Here is a 24,428-nt window from a genome sequence, read left to right as displayed (position 1 = left end):
AAAATATTGGTCGAAGATGCTCGTTCCCATCTGTATGTGACGGTACGTGCAGGAGCGGTAAGTGTTTCGCCCATACATGAACTGTCACATACAGATGGGGCCGCGCATCTTCGGTCGGGGATTTGGACTATATATGCTTAATGCAATATGGATACTCCCGGCATGCTATATGGGGAGTGTGTGAGCTGAAAAAAGGTATTCCCTATATGCTTTTTTATTGAAGTTTTACTGCAGTTATGTTGTTATTGTTCTCACTACAATTGTCCTTTAAATGAAGAAACACAATTATTCCATAAGAGTGACAATCTACTTTTTTTTTTGTTTGTTTGGGGGGCTTTGTGCTTAAAGGAAAGATACACGAGATTCTATCAATGTAGATAAGACTTTCCCAACAGGTGCTACAATAAAGGTCCATGTCTTCTCATGAAAGGTCACACGCCTCCTTTGATCCTAGCCTCGTGCCTCTTACAGAAGCCTATGACCCCTGCCAGGGTGGGCTGACCTTTCGCAGAGTAAAATTGGCATAGCAACATAACTCCCCGTGAGACGGATGTAAGTTACAGATGAAAAACATGAAATCAGTTACATGCGTTGTGCTGCCAAGCTTGGCCACGTATAAATTCCATGTTTCTCTGCCGGCACATGAAAGTACCACCTGGCAGTGCATAGAGGGCTGGCTATGGACGATAAGCCGCTTCTCTCATTCATCGCCACTTCCAGACAACTTTAGACCTCGTAGGTATCCAGTGCCTCTTAAGTTGGCAAGTCCGGCAGTTCATAAGTGGTCAATATGTGGAAATGTGGAAATAATTTTATAAATTAATTGATACGGTACATAAGCAGTAGCTAATAAGGGTAATTGTCTTCATTCTGCCAAAGTATTTATTTCTTCCTTTCTTTCTCTCTTTCTTTCTTTCCTTATTATTTTCTTTCCTTGTTTCCTCATTTCTTACTAATTTTTTCATTCTAGGAATGTGGAGTCTTTAGTTGACCACCTTTTATTGGGCCACCATAGAGAAAGATAACATCACATAAGTTTTAGGACCTCTGAAGTCTTTTCTCCAGGTTGAAGAAGACATGTGAGGTCTTGAATATAACGGTAAATATTTTTCTGTGTTGGCCCAAGAAAATGTATCAACTTCCACTAAAGACTCAAATTTTTCTTGGGCTTATACAGCTATGCCCATTTTTCTTATCAATCTGGAGGTTCCATTTTATTTTTCGGGGCACTATTCTTACGTGACTTTGAAAATATGTGTTGGTTCTATAAATCACCTTTCTGTTTAATGTCCGTAGCCATAGTATGAAACTATAAGGATCTACCGTACTGCTTACTCGTAATGAACAGAGTCATACAGTGATGTGCATCCTGGTAGAGAACTGGTGTCAGATTAAAACATATATACAATAATATATACCGTATATATTATTGTGTGTGTACACACACACACACACATATATATATATATATATATATATATATAACTGGAAATAGTGAGCAAACAGAGACACTTAATACTTTTAAACTTAGAAGATCTGCTAGGAGAGGCACTGCCAGAATTCTAAATGAACCCCGGAGATAAGGGACAAAGCGATTATGTGAATAAGAATGGAGAGAAGACAGATGGGGAATTTAAGCAATTAATATTTAATTATTAAAAAATCCTCTGTGTTTCAGATGCTGTTTGTATATGTTTTTTTTTTTACTAGTTAAGCTTTCCCAAACTGGTTGTTACAAAGGATATGATCATATTTATTAAAGAAAATGGAAAGTGTGACGTTGAGTACAAGGTGGACGTACACAATACGCGGCGTGGCGTTAGCACCATCAGGACCGTTTCTGTATCAGTCTGTCCTCGGGTTGGCTGCCGGGCTCCTGATTAAATATTTAGAGCAGGAGGCGCAGTCCCGGTGCAGGATTGATTACTCTCGGTGTAACTTGGCACCCTCTGGGAGGGCAGGTAAGGAATGAATAGGGAGCATTAAGAATAGTTCAGTGAAAGGCCTGTTATATACTATGGTCAGCAGAGAGTGGGTCTTTCATTGCTTTTGCTTGTGCCACTGTGATTGTCTCATCCTGTGCAGAATGTCTTGTAGGTGATTGACTTTTTTTCCTTTATTTTGCCTTAAAATTCTGCTTTATTCTGTCTATTTGCTAGTACATATTTGGGGGTTGGGGTCTTAAGGGGATTCCTTAAAAAAATGACTGGAGCAAAATAATTGCAAAACCCATGTTTTTGTTTATGCTTTGTTTTTTTTGTAAATCGGAGTTGATACTTAATTCTGAATTTCTGACTGTTCCATTGTTGAATAGTAAGAATAGAAATATTTGTTCTGTACAGACCTTACACCATTCTATGCCATTTTTCAATATGCCATTTTTCTAATATTTTTAGAATGTTATGTATGTGTGTTGTGCATTTAACCCATTCTGTCTTGGAGGAATAATCAGCAGGATGGGCTAAGCATTAGAGTTTAACCGTTTGTGTTCTTCCAAGGCAGAAATAGTTTTTTCGCTTATTTTTTAACCCCTTAAGGACAATGGGCGGTCCCTAAATTTTTTTTTTAAACAATGCATTTTGTCATTAAGGGGTTAAAACTAGCACAAAGTGTATGTGTATAGAAATGGAGAAGAAATGGGTTTACTGATCAGCCTTGTCAAGGTTTATATACGCAGGTGTTTGTCTACATTATATAATACGGGGGAATGTGTGTCTTTAATTTCCGTCTGCAGTTTTAGACTTTTGACATTTTGTTTTTTTTTGGTCTGATAACAATTTTGAATACCAATTAGCAATGATTTGCACTTTGTAAAACCAAGGCTTCTGTTTGCTGAAAAGCTGTGAATCGGGGAAATGTGAATATAAATGCACAATGTTACTCGTATGATCATTGTAATTCTGTTTGCTACATTTTCATTATCACTTATAGACTCTATCGCTTTGTAATAACACTTTTGAGTCTAAGTTAGTCATTTTCAATTCACTTCCTTGAGCTCAGAGGTATACACACTGGGAGCTTAATAAATAAGCTGGCACGCTTGAAACATTAACTCTTTAATAGCCCATCGTGAAGAGTCTGTGACTCTCCAATGGTGTTAACCAAATGGCTCTAATAGTGGCCTTCATGGAAACATTGACTTGTCGTTATAAAGGATCCACTTAATTGAGTCTTTTGAATTCAAGCAGGGATATCAACCATAACATATCAATGCCAAAAGCACCAATTGGGAGTCAGTATAGAATAGGAAACAGTCAGCTTTAGACTTTGAAGAATTAAAAGAATTAAACTGTAGGATAAGAATACAGAGCTGTTATTAATACAGTGTGTATCTTCAAACCAAGGCACAAAAGGGTTGTTTTTTATAGTTAATTGGGAAATTGCCAAAAGTCCAAATACTTCTGCAGCACTAAAAAAAACACTTGTAACACTTAAGAAACCACAGAGTGTCGCACTCAAATGGCTTGCCATGATAAGAAGGAAGTCCTACTAGCAAGATCTTACAGTATGATGTGTGTTAAATTGATGCGTGAGGTTCAAGGGTGTTAGGGTGCTTTGTCATCCATTTACAGCCCTTAATAAAAGATAACATGTCTGATGATCCTGTATGGTGGATTGAAAAGTGAGTTTGAGTAGCAGCAGAGGAGGAAAAACTTGGGAGATGTATTTGGATGCTGCAAAGTGTGAGGACACCTGCATTATATTATAAAAGGGGCATCCAACATGTGGCCTCTGGGCCAGATGCAGCACACCTCAAAACAGGGCCAAGCCTTGGTGGGTACACGGGTGAACCACACTCGGGGACTCTGAATAGCAGGGGCCCATAGGGAGGGAAGCGGAGCATGAACCATGTGGTGGCTGAATCTTCCTACCTTCTTCCCCGACCACTTCCGCTTTACTTTCTCCTTTGCCGCAGCTCCTCTTCTTTTGTCTTCTTTTTCCATCTGGTTCTCCCCATGTCTTCTTCTTCTGCTTCTGTATGAACCAGGCCTCTAGGAGCACTACACCCAAAATGGCGGAGCCACTGGGAGAGGGTTTGGCCTTTTGCAGAAATGCTCCAGGAGGCCTCATTCACAGAGAAGGGGGCGAAGAAAGAAGAACAAGAAGAGGCAAGACAAGAAGCCGAGAAAGGAGAGTGGTTTGCCGAGAATGTAGGGAGACAATGTGAGAAACTAAGTGAGAACGTGGTTAAGGGTGTGATGGTGAGAGAGCATGAGTAAGAATGAAAATGCAACACAATGCAAACGAAAATGGTGATTATGGGAGATGGGAGTTATGCTTTACCACCGTCAATGTCTGGCTCGGTATGAAGTGATACAAGTTATGGTGTACGACCATCAGTGGCTGGCTCAGCAAATAGTGATGGGAGGTATACTGTATCACTGTCTGTAACTGTGTCACTATATAATAATAGGAGTCAAGCTGTACCACCATCTCTGTCTGGATCACTATATAGTGATGGGAGTTAGTGTAACTACGGGGTACTTACCTTCCTTCCCCCCGAACCGCCGTTCTACTGAAGCCCCTCATTGCCTGTAGCCGCTGGCAGGTTTCCGGATGCAGACTGCATGGACTCTGGCTCTGTACACACGTGCCCCACCATGTGGCCTCTTATAGACACTACACTTATGCGTTCCAAGCCTCCGTTTCATGCGCGGCGGGAAATACAATTAGTATGCCTATTTAAACCTGGCTGTTGCACTAGTTCATTGCCTGTGATAGTGCCTTGTGCATGTTGGCTGTGCTTATTAAATACCTCGTGAACCATGGCTTGTTTTTGACGTTCCTGTCTATCTCCTGTGTTTGACCCGGCTTGCTTTTGATTATCCTGTCCTTGCCTACTCCTGACCTCGGCTCCGTGTAACGACTACTCTTTTACCTGCTGCAACCAGTATACTGCTCTGCTCCTGTACCGGCGAATGATACCAAGTTCCTGCACTGCTGGTCCTCTTGCCGTGACAGCTGCTCTACCACTGTCAATGTCTGGCTCAGCAAATAGTGATGGGAGGTATACTGTACCAATGTCTGTGACTGTCTCACTATATAATGATAGGAGTCAAGCTATACCACCATCTCTGTCTGGATCACAATATAGTGATGGGAGTTATGCTCTACCACTGCCAATGTCTGGCTCCGTATATAGTGATTGGATTTATGCTGTACCACCATCTGTGTCTAACTCACTAGATAATGATAAGAGTCATACTGTACCACCATCAGTGTCTGGAACACTATGTCATGATAGGATGCATACTTTACCACCATCTGTGTCTGGAACATTATATAATGATGGGAGTCATGCTGTACCACTGTCTGTGTCTGGCTCACTGTATAAGAATAGAAGTCATTTTGTATATTTTCAATGAAAAATGAGTGCAGCTCATGCACACTCCACACTGTAAAGCACCAACCTCAATGAGCTTCTCCTACGAGAATCTTGGCATTTGCGGGTGAGCTGAACATTTAAAAAACATGTTACTATGCATTATGAAGGGCTAGCCCCAGTGGGCTATGATCGCCAATCCCACGTTGCCTGTACTTTTAATTTGCCTATGATCTGCCTATGATCTGCAGGAGCCCCGACCGATGCTTTTAGGTCATGTAGGCAAACCTAATGGGATATCTGGTTCTTGGATAATTTTGTGCAGGGCCCCTTTAATTCACTGAGCTATAAAAACCTGCCTTCTAGTAATGAAACAGCTGCTCTCGAGTCGGAGGGTATAAGCAGTAAGCACGATCCTGTGGTTGAGTATGAAAGTCTCTGGCTGTTGAGAAAATTACTGGCATGATGAGTTGCCACGCTAACTGGGGCAGCTGTTTTAAATTCCGCTGAACAAGTATAATCAGTGCTTTGGTGCAGGGCGCGATAACATGTTTATTTCTCATGTAAATGCATAAGGCTCCCTATCTTTCATCATGGTAACTAAGACTCTAATTTGCTTATCTGCTGATCTAGAGATAGTTTGAAATATTAAAATAGCATCCATGAAACATGTGAGATTGCAAAGGAGGTTTTTAGAAGATTTATTCAAATCGTGTGCAGTATCATTTGATAAAGGAACAGGGCAAATTTTATTAGTGAGTGTCGGAGGTACAGCGTGCAGCTAAAATTCTGCACACCTAGACCATGTACTCAACAATGTCATAAATGTGATTTATTATTATTATTATCAGGCCATAGAAAGGGCTTTAAATCCGTGGAATACACTTCTTATCCAGCTGGTAAAAACACAGGTACTGTGGAGGATTTATGCGGGATTATCCTGAATGCAATAGGAATCATGAAAGAATTTGTGCTCCTTCTTCACAAACTTGAAACATTTTGCCTTCATCTGGATAAAGGCATTTAGGGATATCTTAGAAAGGTTGAACGTCACAGAATTAAGCTTTTTGGACAGAAATGCTACATGTCCCTTTTAGTGTCCAAGATTAAACGCAAGACCATTATGTTTTTACACTTTACTTGGCTGTTTATCACGTTTTCCCATTTACCGTTCATTGATATCTTACAGGTCCTGCCACCCAACGCCAAGCCCCAAATATTCAAAATGGGCCCTCACCTGATGAGATGGAAATCCAGCGAAGGTAAGAAAAATTGAATCTTCTGACATCTCACCGGGAAGTACCATGAATGGCCACAGGAAAAACAGACAGATTATGTGGTCCAACAGCTTTGTATCTGCTGTGTTTCCATGTTCCGTAAAATGTTCCCTGATTTTGTATCTTTTCTTTGTGGAACATGCTGGGTGATCATCAATGCAGCTTCAAATTTTGGACCATCCTTGGGAAGAGGGGACCTCACCGTGTTCACTTAAAAGCTCATATTTCCCTTTTAAATAGTTTTAACTTACAGCAGGGATGGCCAGCAGACAACTTTCCAGGTGATGCGGCCGTGTACCCTCATGATGCTTCGTCAAAGACACACTTCTTTTCTCTGTACCTTAGCTGAACGTATTGAGAGTTGCAGTTCTACCACAGCTATAGAGAGAGCTCGCTCTAGATAGATGTAACTGTTGTTCTGCAAGACCACACGGTTGTGCCTCACTGCAATAATGTATTTCTATGGGACTTTGTGGTATTGTTGAGGTACGGCGCATATGTTGGTTGTTCCTGGAGCAATTTTCAGGTCACCCAAAATACATTGTTTATAATCGCTCTGATAAAATGTGTAGGCTCTCCAGGATTAAATGAACTAATCTGCCATCCCATTGTCCTTGTAGACTGTTTCATAACATGATGTCACTGTGACCGCCAAAATGATTCTATACAAGAAGTAAATGCACTCGTAATAGAGCGCTTTTTGTCATAGATTTGGGGTAGAGGCACAGATATTAAAGGTCCAGGCCTCAGTCAGAGCTCCAAGTGAGCCATTATGTCTTACTCTGATTAAGCTGAAGACAAGAGCAGACTGCAGAGGTGTACTGGCAATTAAAACACCGTGGCACTTTAAGGCCAGTGGTCGATTAATGACGTACGGCTGCACACCACACCACACTCTTTACAACTTTGTTGCGTGCGGCCAGGTGTATCAAGTAAAAGAACATGGGCAGCAATAAAGGTAAGTGAGCAGCGACATCGAGCAGAGGCACGCCAGGTAGTTGTACTGTTTTGCCCAATCCATGCCTGGCAGACTGTAAAAAAAAAAAACCCCACCAAACATACACAGGGAACTCCTTATGGATAATAAAAGTGCCCTTTAATTGGTCTGGATTCAGAGGAAGACTGGCAGTAAAAAAAATTGGAAGCAAGACGTATTTTGTGATTCATACTGTGTAAATATATCCGTGACATAAAAACCACAATATATTTGAAACAGTCATTTTCTCTAACTCTTACATCTAACATATTCATTTAAGAAGAAGTAGGACATCTAGTGGAGGACCTCGGAAACTGTAATGAATGAATGGAGGTTTATGTTTTCTGCCCCAGTTCTGCAATCCAGTGCAATTGTTTAGTATTGAGGACAGGGGTGTAAGGCAGGCCCCCGACCCCTGCGGTGCTCATAGATTTTAGGGACCTGTAGAAGCTGCCATATTATTTAAAAGAATGTTTAATTGAAATCAAATTTTTTTATGAAATCCATTAAAGAATAGGATAAAAACCTGCATGAAATCATAACATATATAGTAATCGGTATACAATAGTAACAAACAATTTGAACTCATTATGTGTTTCTATGACATCATACCACATGTCAGTGTTCATGAAGCACACCTACTGTTCCACAGTGTAGCCTGCCTATTGATCTGTCTCTGACATCATCATAACATCATCAAACAAAGTAAATATGCAAGACAACATGTTAAGCTTTGTCTATAATATTATGAAAGCACGCGTTATCACGTGGTAATCAGCTTGTTGATCCATCTCTATGACGCAGGTTTGTTTTGTCAACAAAGCAAACCTGCAAAGTCACAAGAGTTCAGCTTTTTCTACCCTGTTATTTTTTAATAGCTGGAACCAGCAGAGAGGGCAGCTAGTATTCTCCTGCAAGGGCGACTATAAAATGAATGGTGACAGGGCAAACGGAGGATGTGTGCTGATAATGTCTACTTCAAAGAGACCCTCCAGGATACCATGCAGCCTCACCAATGAAGAATGCACAATAAAGCACTTTGACACTCATTCTTCAATCTGTGAAAATAATAAAGTCACTTACCTTTAGGAGAAGCTGCAGCAGCCAATCAATGGCAGAAAAGAGCTCCTATTGAATTTGATAGGAGCACTTTTTGTGCATGCGCACAAGGTCCCCGTGATCACCCCAGAACTCGTCCTGAGCCAACACTTGCGCTGACCGTGGTTGAGTACAGCAAATGGGAACAAGCAGCAGGAGATGTGTCAGGGAAGCTTAGAAGCCGGGGGTGGAGAAGAAGCAAATGCATATGGGGGGATTCTGCAGAACCCCTTCATGCGTTTGCAAGGGGGACCACACGAACATTTAAAGCTATCATTGAAGTGCGTATGATGGCTTTAGTGTCCACTTAATATTATCAGTGATGTTGAAGTAGAAAATATGTCCTGAGTCTTAAAGCAGTTTGGAGTCGCCACTTCAGCCTGAGTATGTTGTGGCTCAGCTGTCCCGACAGCGTTCACAGGATGCCGTGGGGAATGGCATCTTGCTGCTCCACGTTCTGGCTTGGTGAGATTTCCCTCACATTTGTGTCCTTGGCCTTTCTCTACCTCTGAAACAACAAGAGGTTGATGTTGACACACATAATGGCATTTCACTTGCCTTCCTTGAACATATCTTGGCATATCTAATGTTCAAGTGGTTCACTATCCTCTGCATCTGCATCATCACACATCAGGTTGGCAAGAAGACTTCCCTGATCATAGGCAGCAGATAAGAACCATTCATCCCATCCAGTCTGCTCATTTATAGTCATCTGCAGAGTGTTCCAATAATAGATTAAAAGGAAAAGATACCTAAAATATCACAAATTATTCTTGGACAAATATCAAAGTACAAGTACGAAATCATCTTGTGATAGACATGAAAAGTTAAAGGGATGTGTCAATCGATCAAATGTACAATTTAATAGGAGACCTGGGCACAAGAAAGAGAAGAAATGAAAGATAACTAGATAGCGGGAGAGAGGATTAGCCTATAACGCCTTACTATACAAGGTAGTCGTTGTGTATAGAAGTCACAGGGGTTACAGGGCTATGCAAGCTTTTTAAAGACCAAAGGAAAGGGAGCAGACTGGATTACCTGATTCATGGGGTTCGAGGCAGAGGCGCTTCCCTAAATACACAAAGTCTGGTGGAGCTGGGAGGATGTGAGGTTACAAGAAAAGGGGGCATTCCTATGTCGGGGGCACACAAGCTCTGAGAAAATGTTACCCCGAAAAGATGGGGTCATAGAAGCTTCTATGTTGCGGAAGTCCTGGGTGGTCCTCAATGCTTCAGTATAATTAATAATTCAGTAATTAATTATTATCAGACATACAAGGAATTATGCTACTGTCTTATTGTTATACAATATTTTCACATGCCTGTGTGAAATACTAAAAGCTGAGTCTCTGACATAATTTAGTTTTCGTTTAGTACAATAGGCGATTTACACAATATTCTATGATGTTTTAGGCAAATGATGGAACAGCAGCAACAGCAGCAGCAACGTCAAGAGACCCTGGAGAGAAGGACCTCAACCACAGGCAAGTCTGCTTGCTTTCTTCATTGCTTGCTGTCCGTGTGTGCCATGCAGTATTACCAATTATTAATAGCAAACCCAAGCCGAACCATCTCCCGGTGCTTTTTAGATGCCGGGCTGTATAAATGGAGGCCGTACGCGTGACCAGTGAAATTTTGCTGATTAATTTATAATTAACCCGCTGTGTGTCGCTGGGAGGTGTGCAGCCATCATCCTGCTTGTCCCCATAGCGGCTGGAGTCCTTGTGTTTGGAGTCCTGAGTTGATTTCAGGCACATCGCAAGCTTCACTGGTCCTGAAGGATCTCCTCATATGAGCGCAGCTGGATCGGTCAATGATTAATCATATGAGGAGGTCGGATCTGTGGCCAGCCATATTCCTATTTCCATGCTCCCAGGGGAATGTTCCTCGCAGCTTAATGTCTGGTATTAAGTATCAGTACAGATATTGAAAGGATTGTATCTGCTGGCATCAACCTAGAAAACCACTGTTGTCTTCTGCATTTTTACATGTTATGGACAAGTGCGAGAAATTAAGTTATATCATTATCTGATGTGCCTCAGAGGTCTCAAAGGCTACAACGTTTAATTGTGTGGTCTTGTTTTTAAAAATACATATATATTTTATTTTTCTAATAGCGCCACTCTTTAAGCATCTGATGCGCTAGCTCTGACGGGTCACATGATGTGTCACCTCTTCCCAAGCATGCGTATGGGATATTAAATGTTCTAAATATTAACAAATCGGTCCTCAAACCACACAGCAGTATTTTTCTAGATCAATATACTAGCCACCTGTGCTTCTAGAAGGTTGAACGCACGTACTGTGTGTATACGTGGTATGTGTGTTTGTTGCAACCTGTTCTTTCGTGGGAGGACGTGGTAGATAACGTTCCATTTGGTTAAAAATTCACCTACACCAGTAGTGTCCACGTCGGTCATAGAGAATTTGAGTCCAGGTAGAGTTTTAGTTGCGTTCGTTAGATATAATTAAACTATTAAGTTTGTGTGTTGAGTGTTACCCTGAAATCCCTCTGCATCTTCATCCCACGAGAACCAGAGTTTGGCATTCATGTAATATTCTTTCTGGGTTTATTCACTACATTTTCAGAGTTGAAACAGAATTAAACTTTCAGGTTTATTATCTTAAGGGAGAGTTGTGGTTTCAACCCCTTCCCTTCAGTATTCGTTATAAAGGGTCAACACTTGCGGGTTTCTCCAGCCAGAATGGCTGAGCTGACCCTATATGATGTATAATTCAATTACCGAGAAGACATTGATTTTAGCTGTTATACAGGGCTAGCCGAGCTCTTATGGTACCACAAGCTCACAGCGGTCGGCCCAAGGAGTTGAATTGTTCAGCTTAACCACAGCCCACAAACTCCTGCATCTCAGACGGAGCCGTAGTTCAATTTACACAGTATATTTATGGGATATAAGTATGTTCAAACAAACACAAACACTAAATTAGGCCATATAAATATACACATATATATATATATACATATATATATATATATATACGTAGTTAAATAAATGAATAATTTGAGGACCTGCCTGGTGGCAGCTTTCTATGTGGACGAGATATTACATTTCTCTCTGAAAGCAGGTTTATTTCATGGGGTTAGCAGGGGTTAAACTTTATATGCTTATGCTTCAGCTGCCTATGAACGATCCCTGTTTTGCAAACCTTAGCTGATATCACTCATTATGTTCTGTGATTTTCGTAGTCAGATTCCGTAAGAGGCGAGCTTTTGTGCATATGATCTATATATATATGATTTGGCTATTAATACAGGAACTAAAACCAACCAATCCCGTTCCCGGGATCAAAAATACCCTTATTATTACCCCACCCTAAAACATCACTTTTATTAACGTGTTTGTTAAAAGGTATAACCAAAAGAGATGTTTAAAAACTCCATTGTCACCAGTCCTACCGTAAAAGGTATACGTCACTGTGACATGAGGGCATATGCCCACAGTCATATAACACTGATAGTATCACATCATATATACTGTTGATGGCTGCAGTCCTAACAACAAGAATAATTGAATTATGACCAGTGACACGGACTTAGTAAAATCTCAGACAAATAGCCCCCCCTGACATGTTTCGCTCCTCAGAGGTCTGGGCTATTGGCTTCCAAAATGGAGACTGTTTGGCCTTATATCTCCTTTGTTAATGACATCACGGATTAGGGGAGGGAACAATCATATCCAATGGTTACCGATATATTAGATGTGTTGCCAAACCCAGCCAATTGCTTTAAAGGTAACTAAGCATGACATCACCTACATAGTCCAATAGAATTCCATGCTCATGATGGGCAGCGGTTCTCTCCAATTCCCAAAGGTGAACGATCAAAGAAATTGACTGACAGTTATTCTCACCAATCATTGATGGTCCTTGCCGCTCAGAACCACTCCTATTACTGGATCTCCTACCCGTTGTAATTCTTATTTCTCGCATTACACCCGGTTCACCAATACAAATGTGTTTGGGCAGCACAGTGGCTCAGTGGCTTACACCATTGCCTTGCAGCACCAGGGCCCAGGGTTCTAATCCCACCAAGGACACCAAAAACCATCAAGGCACCACATCTAAAAACACCAGTGCAAATTCACATCATTTTAGCATATTCGCCATACGTAGTTTTACGCATCACAATTGAATAATTCCCTTCCCAAATATCCCTATCACAATATAAGTCTCCATAATATAGTCATACCTCCCTATAAAGTAAGTAAATCATTATCAAATAATCAATATTACAAATCAAAGAGAGTCCTATTATTTTGAATCTACAAATAGGCTGAGAAGGAAAAAACCTTCAATTAAGCTAAAGGACTCAGACTTTTGAGTCTATAGATCCACTTGGCTTCCTCTTTTAATAGTAATCGATCCAGATTCCCTTTTCGTGGAGATACCCCAAAACCTCAGAGACTCTAGATCTCCACCATGGCAAAAATTAACATGACGGGCCAGTGATGTTTCTTCTTTCCTCCTAATATTGCCCAAATGTTGGGATATACATCTGCGGAACTCTTGGATGGTTTTCCCTATGTACAATTTCTCACAGCTACATTTAGCAGCATATACAATTCCCTTACTTTTACAATTTATGAATTGTCTGACTTCATAATTCCTGCCATCCATGGGATTCTGAAATGTTTTTACAGTAGGTAGATATTTGCAAAAACTACAATTCCCACATGAATGAGAGCCAACTTTCTCTTTTTTATCAGTCATAAAATGACTATGTACAAGCATGTCTTTAAGATTAGGGCCACGTCTGTATGTAACCATTGGTCTAGTTCCGATTACATCTTTTAGGTCTGGATTCATGGTCAGTAATCTCTGGTGCCTCTTAAAAATTATTGACACCTAAGTAGAGTAGCAGTCATGAGTTCCAATGCACTGTATCACTTGTGGGGAACCATTGTCTTGATGGTTTTTGGTGTCCTTGGTGGGATTTGAACCCTGGACCCCAGTGCTGCAGGGCAACAGTGTAAGCCACCAAGCCACTGTACTGCCCAACAAGCTGTATTGGTGAACTGGGTGTAATGTGAGAAATAAGAATTACAACGGGTAGGAGATCCAGTAATAGGAGCGGCAAGGAACATCAATGATTGGTGAGAATAACTGTCAGTCAATTTCTTTGATCGTTCACCTTTGGGAATTGGAGAGAACCGCTGCCCATCATGAGCATGGAATTCTATTGGACTATGTAGGTGATGTCATGCTTAGTTACCTTTAAAGCAATTGGCTGGGTTTGGCAACACATCTAATATATCGGTAACCATTGGATATGATTGTTCCCTCCCCTAATCTGTGATGTCATTAACAAAGGAGATATAAGGCCAAACAGTCTCCATTTTGAAAACCATTAGCCCAGACCTATGATGAAGCTCTGAGGAGCGAGTTTTTAATAAGCCCGTGTCACTGGTCATAATTCAATTATTCTTGTTGTTAGGACTGCAGCCATCAACAATATATATGATGTGATACTATTAGTGTTATATGACTGTTGGCATATGCCCTCATGTCACAGTGACGTATACCTTTCATGGTAGGACTGGTGACACTGGTGTTTTTAAACATCTCTTTTGGTTATACCTTTTAACAAACACGTTAATAAAAGTGATGTTTTAGGGTGGGGTAATAATAAGGGTATTTTTGATCCCGGGAACGGGATTGGTTGCTTTTAGTTGTAACTTACCCTTGTCCACCCTGGGGCATTATTTTGGAGTTGTAATACGGGAACAGCCTAAAACGTTGTACATCGCTGACCTGGCTGTGTTGTGTGATTCTGTTTTCTGATCACAAATGTAAAAATGAATGTTCTTACTGGAAGCTTTTTCATAAATCTCGATGTCTTCTTACAGACCAATGTTCCCGATGTATATTATGTATATCATAGTGTAGATCAATGTCGTTTCAGCAATATCTAATATTGCAGGCAGAAGTGACCCATCACCCAGAATATTTTTATATCAATCATATTTATTCAACCTGTTTCTGGTACTTAGAACTTTCACCATCCCATAAGACATTCCAGCATGCATTAGACTTTAAAAAGAATGAATAATAAAACACAGAATAAATTTTTAAGGTTCTATTCATTATTGAAAACATAAACATTAAACAAATTAGATCCATATCTGGGTGGGATTTTAGCATCTGTATACACATCTAGACACTATATAAACCAAAAGTGTTGGTCCACTAAATTATAATCACAGCCTGAGAGGTGACGCCATTTGTTATCTTAAAATGTTCTGTAATACGATAAAATAAAACATACAGTGAAAGAATAGTGAACATTTTCACGTTAAAAAAAAAATCATTTTCAGTTATGTATAAAAAGTGACTCTGGTGCAAAGTGGGGAAAGTGATCTCATCACCATAGCAACCAATGGAATGGTTCAGGCAACACGAATCTTCTGTTGGTTGGTACGGTAAGAAGACCACTTTTAAGACTCTTACGCTTGATCGATTTTTTTTAAACATAACCTCCATTGTGGTCCAGTTAGCACTAAAATCATTTAAAGGCATCACAGACGAGATTAAAGTGAGTCTTTAATTTAGAATCGGTTTAAGACTGCACAAACAATGAGTTAGTTAGCCCCTCGGAAGTGATGATTTTAACACATCTGTGCATCATGGAATTCAATGCATGCTCCATCTCTTAATTTTCTCTTTCCATCTGTCTCTCAGTCCCAGCCTTTTCCTAACAGCTCTGCCTTATTTGCTTCCTTTATAAATGCCCATTTTTGTTCTTTTCATTTTCTTTTCTTCTTTTAGTTTCTGTCCTTCAGATAAACGTGTCTTCTTCCCCTTCCCACTGCCAGTCTCCTCCTCCTGACTACAGTAACTACAGCGCTTCTCCTTCTGCTGGTGCTATCCCACCACCATCTTATGCAAAAGCTATTTCTTCATCATCTTCTGTCTCTGAGCCCAGTAGTAAATCCAATTACAAGTCCTCTCACAGAACCAGCGAATCCCCAGACTTTCGGCACAGCCATTCTGGATTAGAACCTTCAGCATCCGAGGGTTCTGTTTTATCTCCAATATGGCCAAGCAATGGGACAATATCCCGGAGCCTCAAGCAGATCTCTCTATCCCCACCACCTGGTCCTGGTACTCATTCTTCATTAATGCCTCATCAGTCTGTACAACATCCTTCTATGTCATACTCTCCTCACCCCACTTCTCCACTTGTGTCAATGACCTTACCGAGGCAGAAGAGCTTATCACCACAATCATCTATTCCAGTTCACCTTCCTGTGATTACTGACCAGAATGGCAGAGTCAGAGGCTGTACAGATAAATTGGTCCAAAAAACTAATGTACCTCAGATAAGCCCAGATGACCAAGCCAGTGAACTTTTAGCTACGCAGGTCCCTATAAGTACCCCCAAAACCCAAGTTAAGAGTGTTGAACGTTCCTTCCTGTCCTATATAGAGACTGTACCCATTGCCCAGTTACCAGTGATAACTGGCTCTGCTGAATCCCTGACCCAGGCATCTACCCCGCCTGTTCAACCCCCATCTCATGCTTCTCAGCAGCCATGCCAGTTCACATCCAACTTTGTTTCATTACCTCCCCTTTACGCTGCTGTATCTGAGGTGAATTTGTCCAAGAGGACTCCACCTTACATGACATCATCAGCCATTTCCCAGTTGAGTAAGTACTTACTTTTTGGAATGAGTGCATCATTAATAAAAAAAAAAAAAAAGTATGTTTTCATGAGAACAATAAAAAAAATGTGAAACAGGCATGAAAAACAATGTATTGATCATTTTAAACACAAAAAATAAAAAAGAATATGTATTGATAGTTTTAAACACAAAACAAACACAATAAAAATCATTCCTTGGGTTATTAACTGTTAAAATAGCTATTATTAAAAAACATCCGGGTTACCCAAGTGTTTTCAACATATTTTTGTTTAATGACATCCTTATCACCTTTGATTTATATACAGAGAGGCTGAAGTCCGAACAGAAACTCAGCATAAAAAAAGAGCATAAAAACACTATTGGCTGTGTTGACTTTTTTAAAATTGTTAGCTGCTTTTAAGGTCTCTTAAAGTATGGATTTGCACTCTTTTAATTAGAACATAGCGTTTTTTTTAATCTTTAAAACTGGTGCAGAACCCACAAGAAGGGAGGGAGGTTATGCCTCAAAATTTCCATACACCATAAAGTTTATGGAATTTTGTGTTTTTGATTGACAGTTATTTTGCCAATATATGAGTTTCTGTAGAATGGTGTATTTTAGAAAAGTGGAGTTCATTTCTTAATCCTAAATTATTTAACTGGAAATGTATTTGGGACCTTATATAGCTGATCACCTTCTATTACTGGTGTAGTTCTATTATAGTGTATCATAATGTGGCATCGATTACAAACAAAACTGAAATATAAAATAAACATGAGAGCAGTGGCTTGCATCACAGTTTTGATTATTTAAATGGATGGTGGACAAACGTGTTGCAAGGTCTTGATCAAAATGTTCTTTGTGCTCTTCTAGGTCCTATGATTCCACCTGGCCACCCTTCGTCTACTGGTATGGTAGGTCCTGTAGGGGTAGGAATAATACCTGCCCCAGTTGGTGGTCCACCTCCTCCACCACCACCTGGACCACCACCACCAACAGGAGCCACTCCACCACCTGCCCCGCCTCTGCCAACAGGGGGAAGCCAAGGCATAGTTTATGAAGAGAGTCCAGTGTCCGGCCTCGCTGCCGCTCTGGCTGGTGCCAAACTGAGGAGAGTACAACGAGTAAGTTATCCAGCAAAGCTCGGAAAATATGCTACTCCGGTGTGTGGAGTATTGCAGAGTGCGCATTCAGTAAACGTGGCAAAAGAACTTATTACCAAATACCAATAATTTTGGACAGGGCAGGACTGGGGTTGAACTTCGGCCCTGGCACTGTGTGTGTCCATCTGGTGGACCAATACTGGAGGAAGGTATCTGCAACACAAGGGTATTGTAGTCCTCTTTTGGTTACACCTACAGCACAAAGCAAATCTCCAATCCATGCTTGAGTCCCAACATCAAGAAAGGTAGGGCAGAAGCAGTGGTTTTATTAGCCTAAAATGGAGATTAAAGAAATTGAGGTGAGGATGAGACTGATGTGAGAGGGCGGCATATGCGATGGAACAATAAGAGAGATACAAAAAAAGGAAGGATATGATGCTGGAAAAGGGGGAGATGGAAATTAAAGATAGGTTAAGGTTAAAAGAGTTGGCAGAAGATAAAGCATTGTGAAATGGAGAAACCAACTTCAGTGAGCTTCTATTGCAAGATGGGCTGATGTAGCCCTCTATAATGCATAGTTGAATAGATGAGGCCAATTCAACACTTACTCAAGAAGCTCACTGGGGTTGGTTGTTCAAAATTCATAAGGACATTGGTGAGTTAAATTGTTCATCTTACCTGCAAATATCTGGTTTTAGTTATTATACCTCCTAATGTGTACACACAATGTCCGTTCTGAGAATTATATTGTAGATGGCTTTTTCAGTTCAACCCTCATTTTAACCATTGAATTACATTTTTATATCTTTAAAGCCAGAGGATACGTCAAGTTCGAGCGGAGCCTCCAAAACTGATGTCAATCGAACAAGTAGTGGTGGAGGTGGAGGGGGTCTAATGGAGGAGATGAATAAACTTCTGGCTAAAAGGTTTGTTGTGTTAAATGGCTGAATAATGGGGGAGGGGGTATCTTTCTGTTAGAGATGTCTAACATTCCATCAAACCTGTGTGGAATGAATTAACGCCTTTTGTTGTGTTCTGTACAAAGTATAGACAGAATACATCACAAGTAAACAACAGTAAATAGATAGATAGATAGATAAACATCAGTGAATAGGTAGATAACTGTATTGCACAGATTAAACCATATTGGTAATAATTTATTTTTCCTTACAAAACCTAGAAGAAAAGCAGCCTCACAGACAGAAAAACCAGGAGACAAAAAGGAAGAGGAATGCCAAAATGTGAGTATATGTTTATACTGTTAAACCTTAGCTTCCGCTAATAAATGGGAAAACGTTTATTCAGCGAGTAGTGTTAATAATGTTTTGATTCCTCTGTAGCTGTCATAATTAATCAATTCAGATTAATTTGAGGAAAGGGGATTATTAGGGAACACAGCATGGAGGGCAGGATTTCCCGTAATGCACGCCATTACTTGAAAGTGTCATCATGGACAGCAAGTGGGCATAGCGAAATGATAACCACTCCCATTTCTGGGTGTGTCCGGTCTAAGCCCTGCCCCATTTTACCCACACACCATACATAACCCACCATGCCATCATCCAACAAGTGGATTTTACGATTATAATTGTACGGTTTATTAGTAAAGGATTTTTAGAATCATCATTACGAATATTTTGGAATAATTCATGTTATTGTTTTAGGAGGATGCCAGTCTTTCGTCTTCTCCTAATACACGAGGTCCGACACCACAGAACTCCGCAGGTAATGTTATATTTTAAAATGTTGGGGGGAGGGGTCTTGTACAAGCCTGCATGCTGTTATTCTACACCTTCAAGGGGTATTTGATTTAATGATGAGATGGGTGAGATGCCTATTTGGAAATACTAGCTTGCAATGTAACAACTGACCACATTTATCTTTGTAACATCCTTTCAAAACTAACAAAAATTCAAATATTAAACAATTTAACCTTGAATTTAGGATTATGCTAATATTATGTCTAGTTCTTAAAGCATCATATGTACATAAATGGGGGCTAGTGATGTGAGTGATAAGGAATTGTTAGCGGCAGTAAATATTCAGTTTAGTTTATCTGTAATAAAGTCTACACCTGAGGTCAATTTTCCTTGCTACTGTATCCATTACTTTTATACCTTGTGTGTCCTCCCTCCCATACATGACATATATGACACTACGTGTCAGGGGGCAGTGGTATCAATACCTAGGGGCATTTTGGATCCAAAACCAGGAACTGTCTCTTATTGGTCCTTGAAAAATACACTCGAGGTCAAGTTATCTACTACACACACATATATATATATAGATAGATATATGATACAATGTAAACCTCTGATACGCTTTCAATGTGGCTTTGCAGACTTGGGTAAAAAGCCGTGGGAGAGAAGTAACTCCGTTGAAAAGCCTGTACCTTCATTACTGTCTAGGTAAGAGACATCCACACCTGAAGTGTTAATGCATGACGTTAATGTGTAGAGTGATAAATTCATGTGCTATCTCATTCCATTGCCATAGAACCCCTCCAGTGCTGAAGAGCCCAGAAGCTAAGAGTCCTATACAATCCCAGCCACCCTCTAGGTACCGGTCCAAACGGCAGCTCTTTGGTTGTTTCAGCTTGTTCTGTGCAAGTTGTCGTCAGTTTTTGTCACTTGTTGTGTGTGTGTAGTCTTTTTACATGTTTAAAGTTTTCTCATTGTGTAAGATGTTCAGTTGCGCATCATAGCCTCTATACATTGCAGCGCTGTCTACACAGGTTGTGGTGAATTCAATAGCCTGAAGACCTATGTCTGTAGAACATGTATGGTCTGGTGTGATACCTCAGCAGTTCCTTTGTTATACTAAGAAATAACTGCACTTGGTTTAGTAAGGTAGCTTCTTCGAATAGGTGGACCTTGGCTTTATGTGAATGGAAGGAGCATGCTTATTCATCTCCTGTGACAATACTGTAGAGAGGGTATAGGTTGTTTACGAACAAAATTGTCTTATTGGACAAATTTTACAGTTATTTCATTTCTATCTGGAAACTGTGAGTAACTGTCAAAAAAGGATCCATCCGATTACCTCCTAGATAATCGTTTGATCTACCTGTTGGGCAGTCCACCTAGTTCCTGCTCTATTACACACACTGTCTATGTTTTTTTTGCTAGTCTCGCCCCTTATCATAACTAGCCATGTCCATGCAAGAGTGGCTCCTTCCCGTCCAGCTCAACTCTAGGTATAATTTTTGCCCTTATGCCAAAACTGAATAATCCATTCTGAATGGGGTTCATTTAACATCATTTATAAATGTACATTCGTATCACATCGAACCCAGGTGTACTAGCTAGGATATGCTGGGAAGAGGTTTACAAATAAGTTTCCTTTTGATTGCCCTTTGTGGGAATGGAGAAAATATAATTATAAAACATTATTATTATGAACACAAGAATCACTAGTGAACTCAGCCATGACCGTCTTGGCTTGGCCATTGAGATTAGCGGGATAAGATGGTAAATCAAGCCTAGCTGGATCAACCAGGAATTAGGAATCTATCAGCCGCGTGTTGTTGGGTGCATCTTGGCCAATATGGACACAGCTGGATCCAATACAATCGCAGTCGGTTTGAAACCTGCTTTCTCCGGTCTGCTTGATATTGAAAACGTTGGTGCTTCTTTAATAGAGTATTTTACATTTTGTTTCATCACCAACGAACAGCTCAAGAGACCAATTTTTCTAAAGAGACGTGTTTCATGCCATAGTCCTAATACAGAGCAGTGCTTCAGCGCATAAATCTATGAATCTCATATATACGTAAGAGGTAGATAGTTTAGAATTATTGACTTGGTTTTAAATCTCTGTTACGTTCCGAGCAGGATGAAACCTGTGAGCAGCAGCAACGACGTATCAACAGACACCTTAGATTTCGACCGAATGAAACAAGTAAGTCAGATTGTTTTTCGAGGCTCCGGAAACATGTTTTGGGTTCTAGAAGTTGGATTTGTTCCTGTGCCCACTGTATATTATAAGGGGAAATACCTACTGGTAAATAATGAAATTTAAGGGGCAGATCCTATTGTAGGTTTAATCTCGTCATGGACTCTCTCGTTTGATTATTCTTGTCTATGAGAATGTTATTCAAACACAAAAATAAATATAATTCAGCACGCTGTATACCGTATTTGCTCGATTATAAGACGAGGTTTTTTTCAGAGCAAATGCTCTGAAAAATACCCCTCGTCTTATAATCGAGGTCGTCTTATAATCAGAACTCCGCTGGGGCCAGACTGCTTACCGGTGCTTTGGTCGCGAGCAGCTTCTCTTCTACCAGCAGGGGAGGGTTTTTTTTACCCCCCCCCCTTCTTTTGTATTTTTAGCATCACTCTACACACCTTGGCTTAACATTGCTGATTGTCTCCCCGCCTAGCTGTTGTGACACAGAGAGGGGCTTGTTCATAATATCCCAAAATGCTCTGAAAAATACCCCTCGTCTTATAATCGAGGTCGTCTTCTAATCAGACCTCCGCTGGGGCCAGGCTGCTTACCGGTGCTTTGGTCGCGAGCAGCTTCTCTTCTACCAGCAGCAGGAGAACAGGAAGCTAGAAGAGTGTCACATAACTCTGCCTCCCCCCTCCTTCCTCTGGGGGCGGGGCCAGAGAAGTTGCTCGCACAGCCGGGCCCCTGCAGAAGTCTTAGAGTGAGAGATCTGCAGTTCAGGTAAGGGGGTGGGGGAGGGTTTTTGAGCAAGTATGTGTGATAAATGGAATGAATGAGTAAATGTTTGTGAATGAGTGTGTGATAGCATGGATGTGTAAGGGGGGTGGTGGTGGTAGCATGGCATAGGGAGGCTGTACTCACACTCCTATCATCCCTAGGTTCCAGCATGTACTGGCTGCCTTGGCTTGATAGGAGTGTGATTGCTGTTAACAGATATATATATATATCTCCAGAAATGCCTTTTAACCCCCTATATGCCACTCTGCCCCATGATATGCCTTTTAACCCCCTATATGCCACTCTGGCATATAGGGGGTTAAAAGGCATATCATGGGGCAGAGTGGCATATAGAGGGTTAAAAGGCACATCATGGGGCAGACTGGCAAATAGGGGGTATAAGGCATTTCTGGGGGCAGAGTGGCAACCCTGGGGGCAGATGTGCATAACTGGGGGGGCAGGTTGGCAAATAAAAGGAAATAAAAAAATATATATTTTTCTCGATCATAGCTTTTATTAAATATGAAAAAATTGTTTACATGAATTAATATTTACTAGTAAAACTTTTTTTCCTATAGGGTAGTCTTATATTCAGGCTTTTTGTTCTTTTCCTAAATTAATATTTAGATTTTGGGTGGTCGTCTTATAATCAGGTTCGTCTTATAATCGAGCAAATACGGTAATTAAGTACATCAAAGATCAGAATGTTGGTGGGGGCTTCACCCTAGGGCAGTTGCAGCATTAAACTCCTTGACTAAGTATGATTAATGTTTGTTATTTTGCAACGTTCAATAATATACCAAATGTATACTATAACTATATTAGATGCATTGTGTATTTTCATTACAAAATGTAATATGTGATATTCTTATATAAACATTATATATTATACATTTTGTATACATTTATGTTTTGTTTCTACAGGAAATATTAGAGGAAGTTGTCAGAGAGCTGCATAAAGTCAAAGAAGAGATTATTGATGGTAAGATAGCATTAGGGCTTGGCTAGGGATTTATACATGCGTTGTCACAATTTTACACACACACACACACACACACACCCCACTACAAAACCTTTACAAATCAGCCAATTGCATTCACGTTTTCCATGGATCTTAAACAGAACATTGTTCTAGAAACTGTCGGCATTATGTGCAAGGCATGTTACCCGGTAGCCATAAAAAAAAACACATTTCCCCGCGAATGCCTACCACTTACCAAACACAGCCCAATAACTCTGTTACGAGGTTTATTTATCAATTGTATGTTTGTTTTTGTAGCCATCAGGCAAGAGTTGAGCAGAATCAGCACAACATAATGAAGATGCAGCTTCTCTAGTTCAGGAACGTTCAATAGAGTTTAAGAAGAAGAGTTAAGTTTGATGGTCACTGCGGAATGAAGGAAGACACTCGCACTCTGTCCCTGGTACCTTTTTCCTTAGCAGACTCCACTCCACTCTGAAGCTTGCCGGCTTTCGATTCGCTTCACATAAAAAGTCTTAAAACGGGAGAAAATATTCCAACATTTTGCGTTTCTGGATATATATTTTTTATTTTTTTTTTCTTTGTTTTTTTTTAGGATTCACCTGACATTGCACATAAGAATTTGTCAACCTTTTTTTGTATGATATATTCGCTTATTTAAATGTATTTTTAATTTCGTAGTAGTTTGAAAAATATGTGAACCATTTGCTTTAATAGGATGACCTTGGAGTAAATTTACCGGTAGTCTGCAATGTTAAAGACCCTTTTTTTTTTTTTTTGCCAACAGAATTTTATTGCAGAATCGCAAAAGAAAAATAAAAATACAGACATATTACAATGTAAGGTGACAAAATAACTTCCACTTCATCACAATATTAAAATGGTACGTCAGTGCACCACAGTAGCTGTATTCATATTGATATTAAACTGTTTATCGTCCAAATGTCTGATTTTTATTTTATTTATTAACTATTGTAAAGAATTTTGAACTGATCCACCTTTCCCTGGGATGGGAAGGGGGCAAATTCATGAAGGGAGTGAGCAGGGCTAAATTCTCCACTCTGGCTGAGGTCAAACTACTGCCCCATAAACCACCATCCACGCACGATATCTGGAGCCCCCAGATTCGGAGAATACGCAGAGAAAATTATCAGGAACGCATGTTCAGCTTTTTTTTTTTTTTTTTTTTTTTAAATTTATTTTTAAAATTTACCCCCCCCCCTTCTTTTGTATTTTTTAGCATCACTCTACACACCTTGGCTTAACATTGCTGATTGTCTCCCCGCCTAGCTGTTGTGACAGAGAGGGGCTTGTTCATATTATCCCAGTGGAAGAAACACAAGGTTTGTGGACAC

The 24,428-nt window shown here is 40.3% G+C and overlaps 1 protein-coding gene across 5 annotated transcripts in view; it reads left to right on the top strand.

Annotated features, from left to right (window-relative positions):
- EVL (Enah/Vasp-like) overlaps window positions 1-24,016 on the top strand; it is a 65,387-nt gene extending 41,371 nt beyond the window's left edge. For 2 of the 5 annotated variants that reach the window (XM_053474536.1, XM_053474538.1), the window contains 12 exons: window positions 6,513-6,585; window positions 10,087-10,157; window positions 15,460-16,341; window positions 17,191-17,441; window positions 18,234-18,346; window positions 18,601-18,661; window positions 19,085-19,145; window positions 19,762-19,828; window positions 19,917-19,979; window positions 21,254-21,320; window positions 23,016-23,073; window positions 23,371-24,016. In XM_053474536.1, coding sequence (XP_053330511.1) covers window positions 6,513-6,585; window positions 10,087-10,157; window positions 15,460-16,341; window positions 17,191-17,441; window positions 18,234-18,346; window positions 18,601-18,661; window positions 19,085-19,145; window positions 19,762-19,828; window positions 19,917-19,979; window positions 21,254-21,320; window positions 23,016-23,073; window positions 23,371-23,408 — 1,805 coding nt within the window. In that variant the 3' untranslated portion in view covers window positions 23,409-24,016. The remainder of the gene's footprint in view (window positions 1-6,512; window positions 6,586-10,086; window positions 10,158-15,459; window positions 16,342-17,190; window positions 17,442-18,233; window positions 18,347-18,600; window positions 18,662-19,084; window positions 19,146-19,761; window positions 19,829-19,916; window positions 19,980-21,253; window positions 21,321-23,015; window positions 23,074-23,370) is intronic. The other 3 variants (XM_053474539.1, XM_053474537.1, XM_053474541.1) reach the window with 3 other exon arrangements.
- Window positions 24,017-24,428: the final 412 nt, after the last annotated feature.

Source organism: Spea bombifrons, chromosome 9, assembly GCF_027358695.1.
Source record: "Spea bombifrons isolate aSpeBom1 chromosome 9, aSpeBom1.2.pri, whole genome shotgun sequence".
NCBI classification, from domain to species: Eukaryota; Metazoa; Chordata; class Amphibia; order Anura; family Pelobatidae; genus Spea; species Spea bombifrons.
This window is presented reverse-complemented; position numbering and strand designations above follow the sequence as displayed.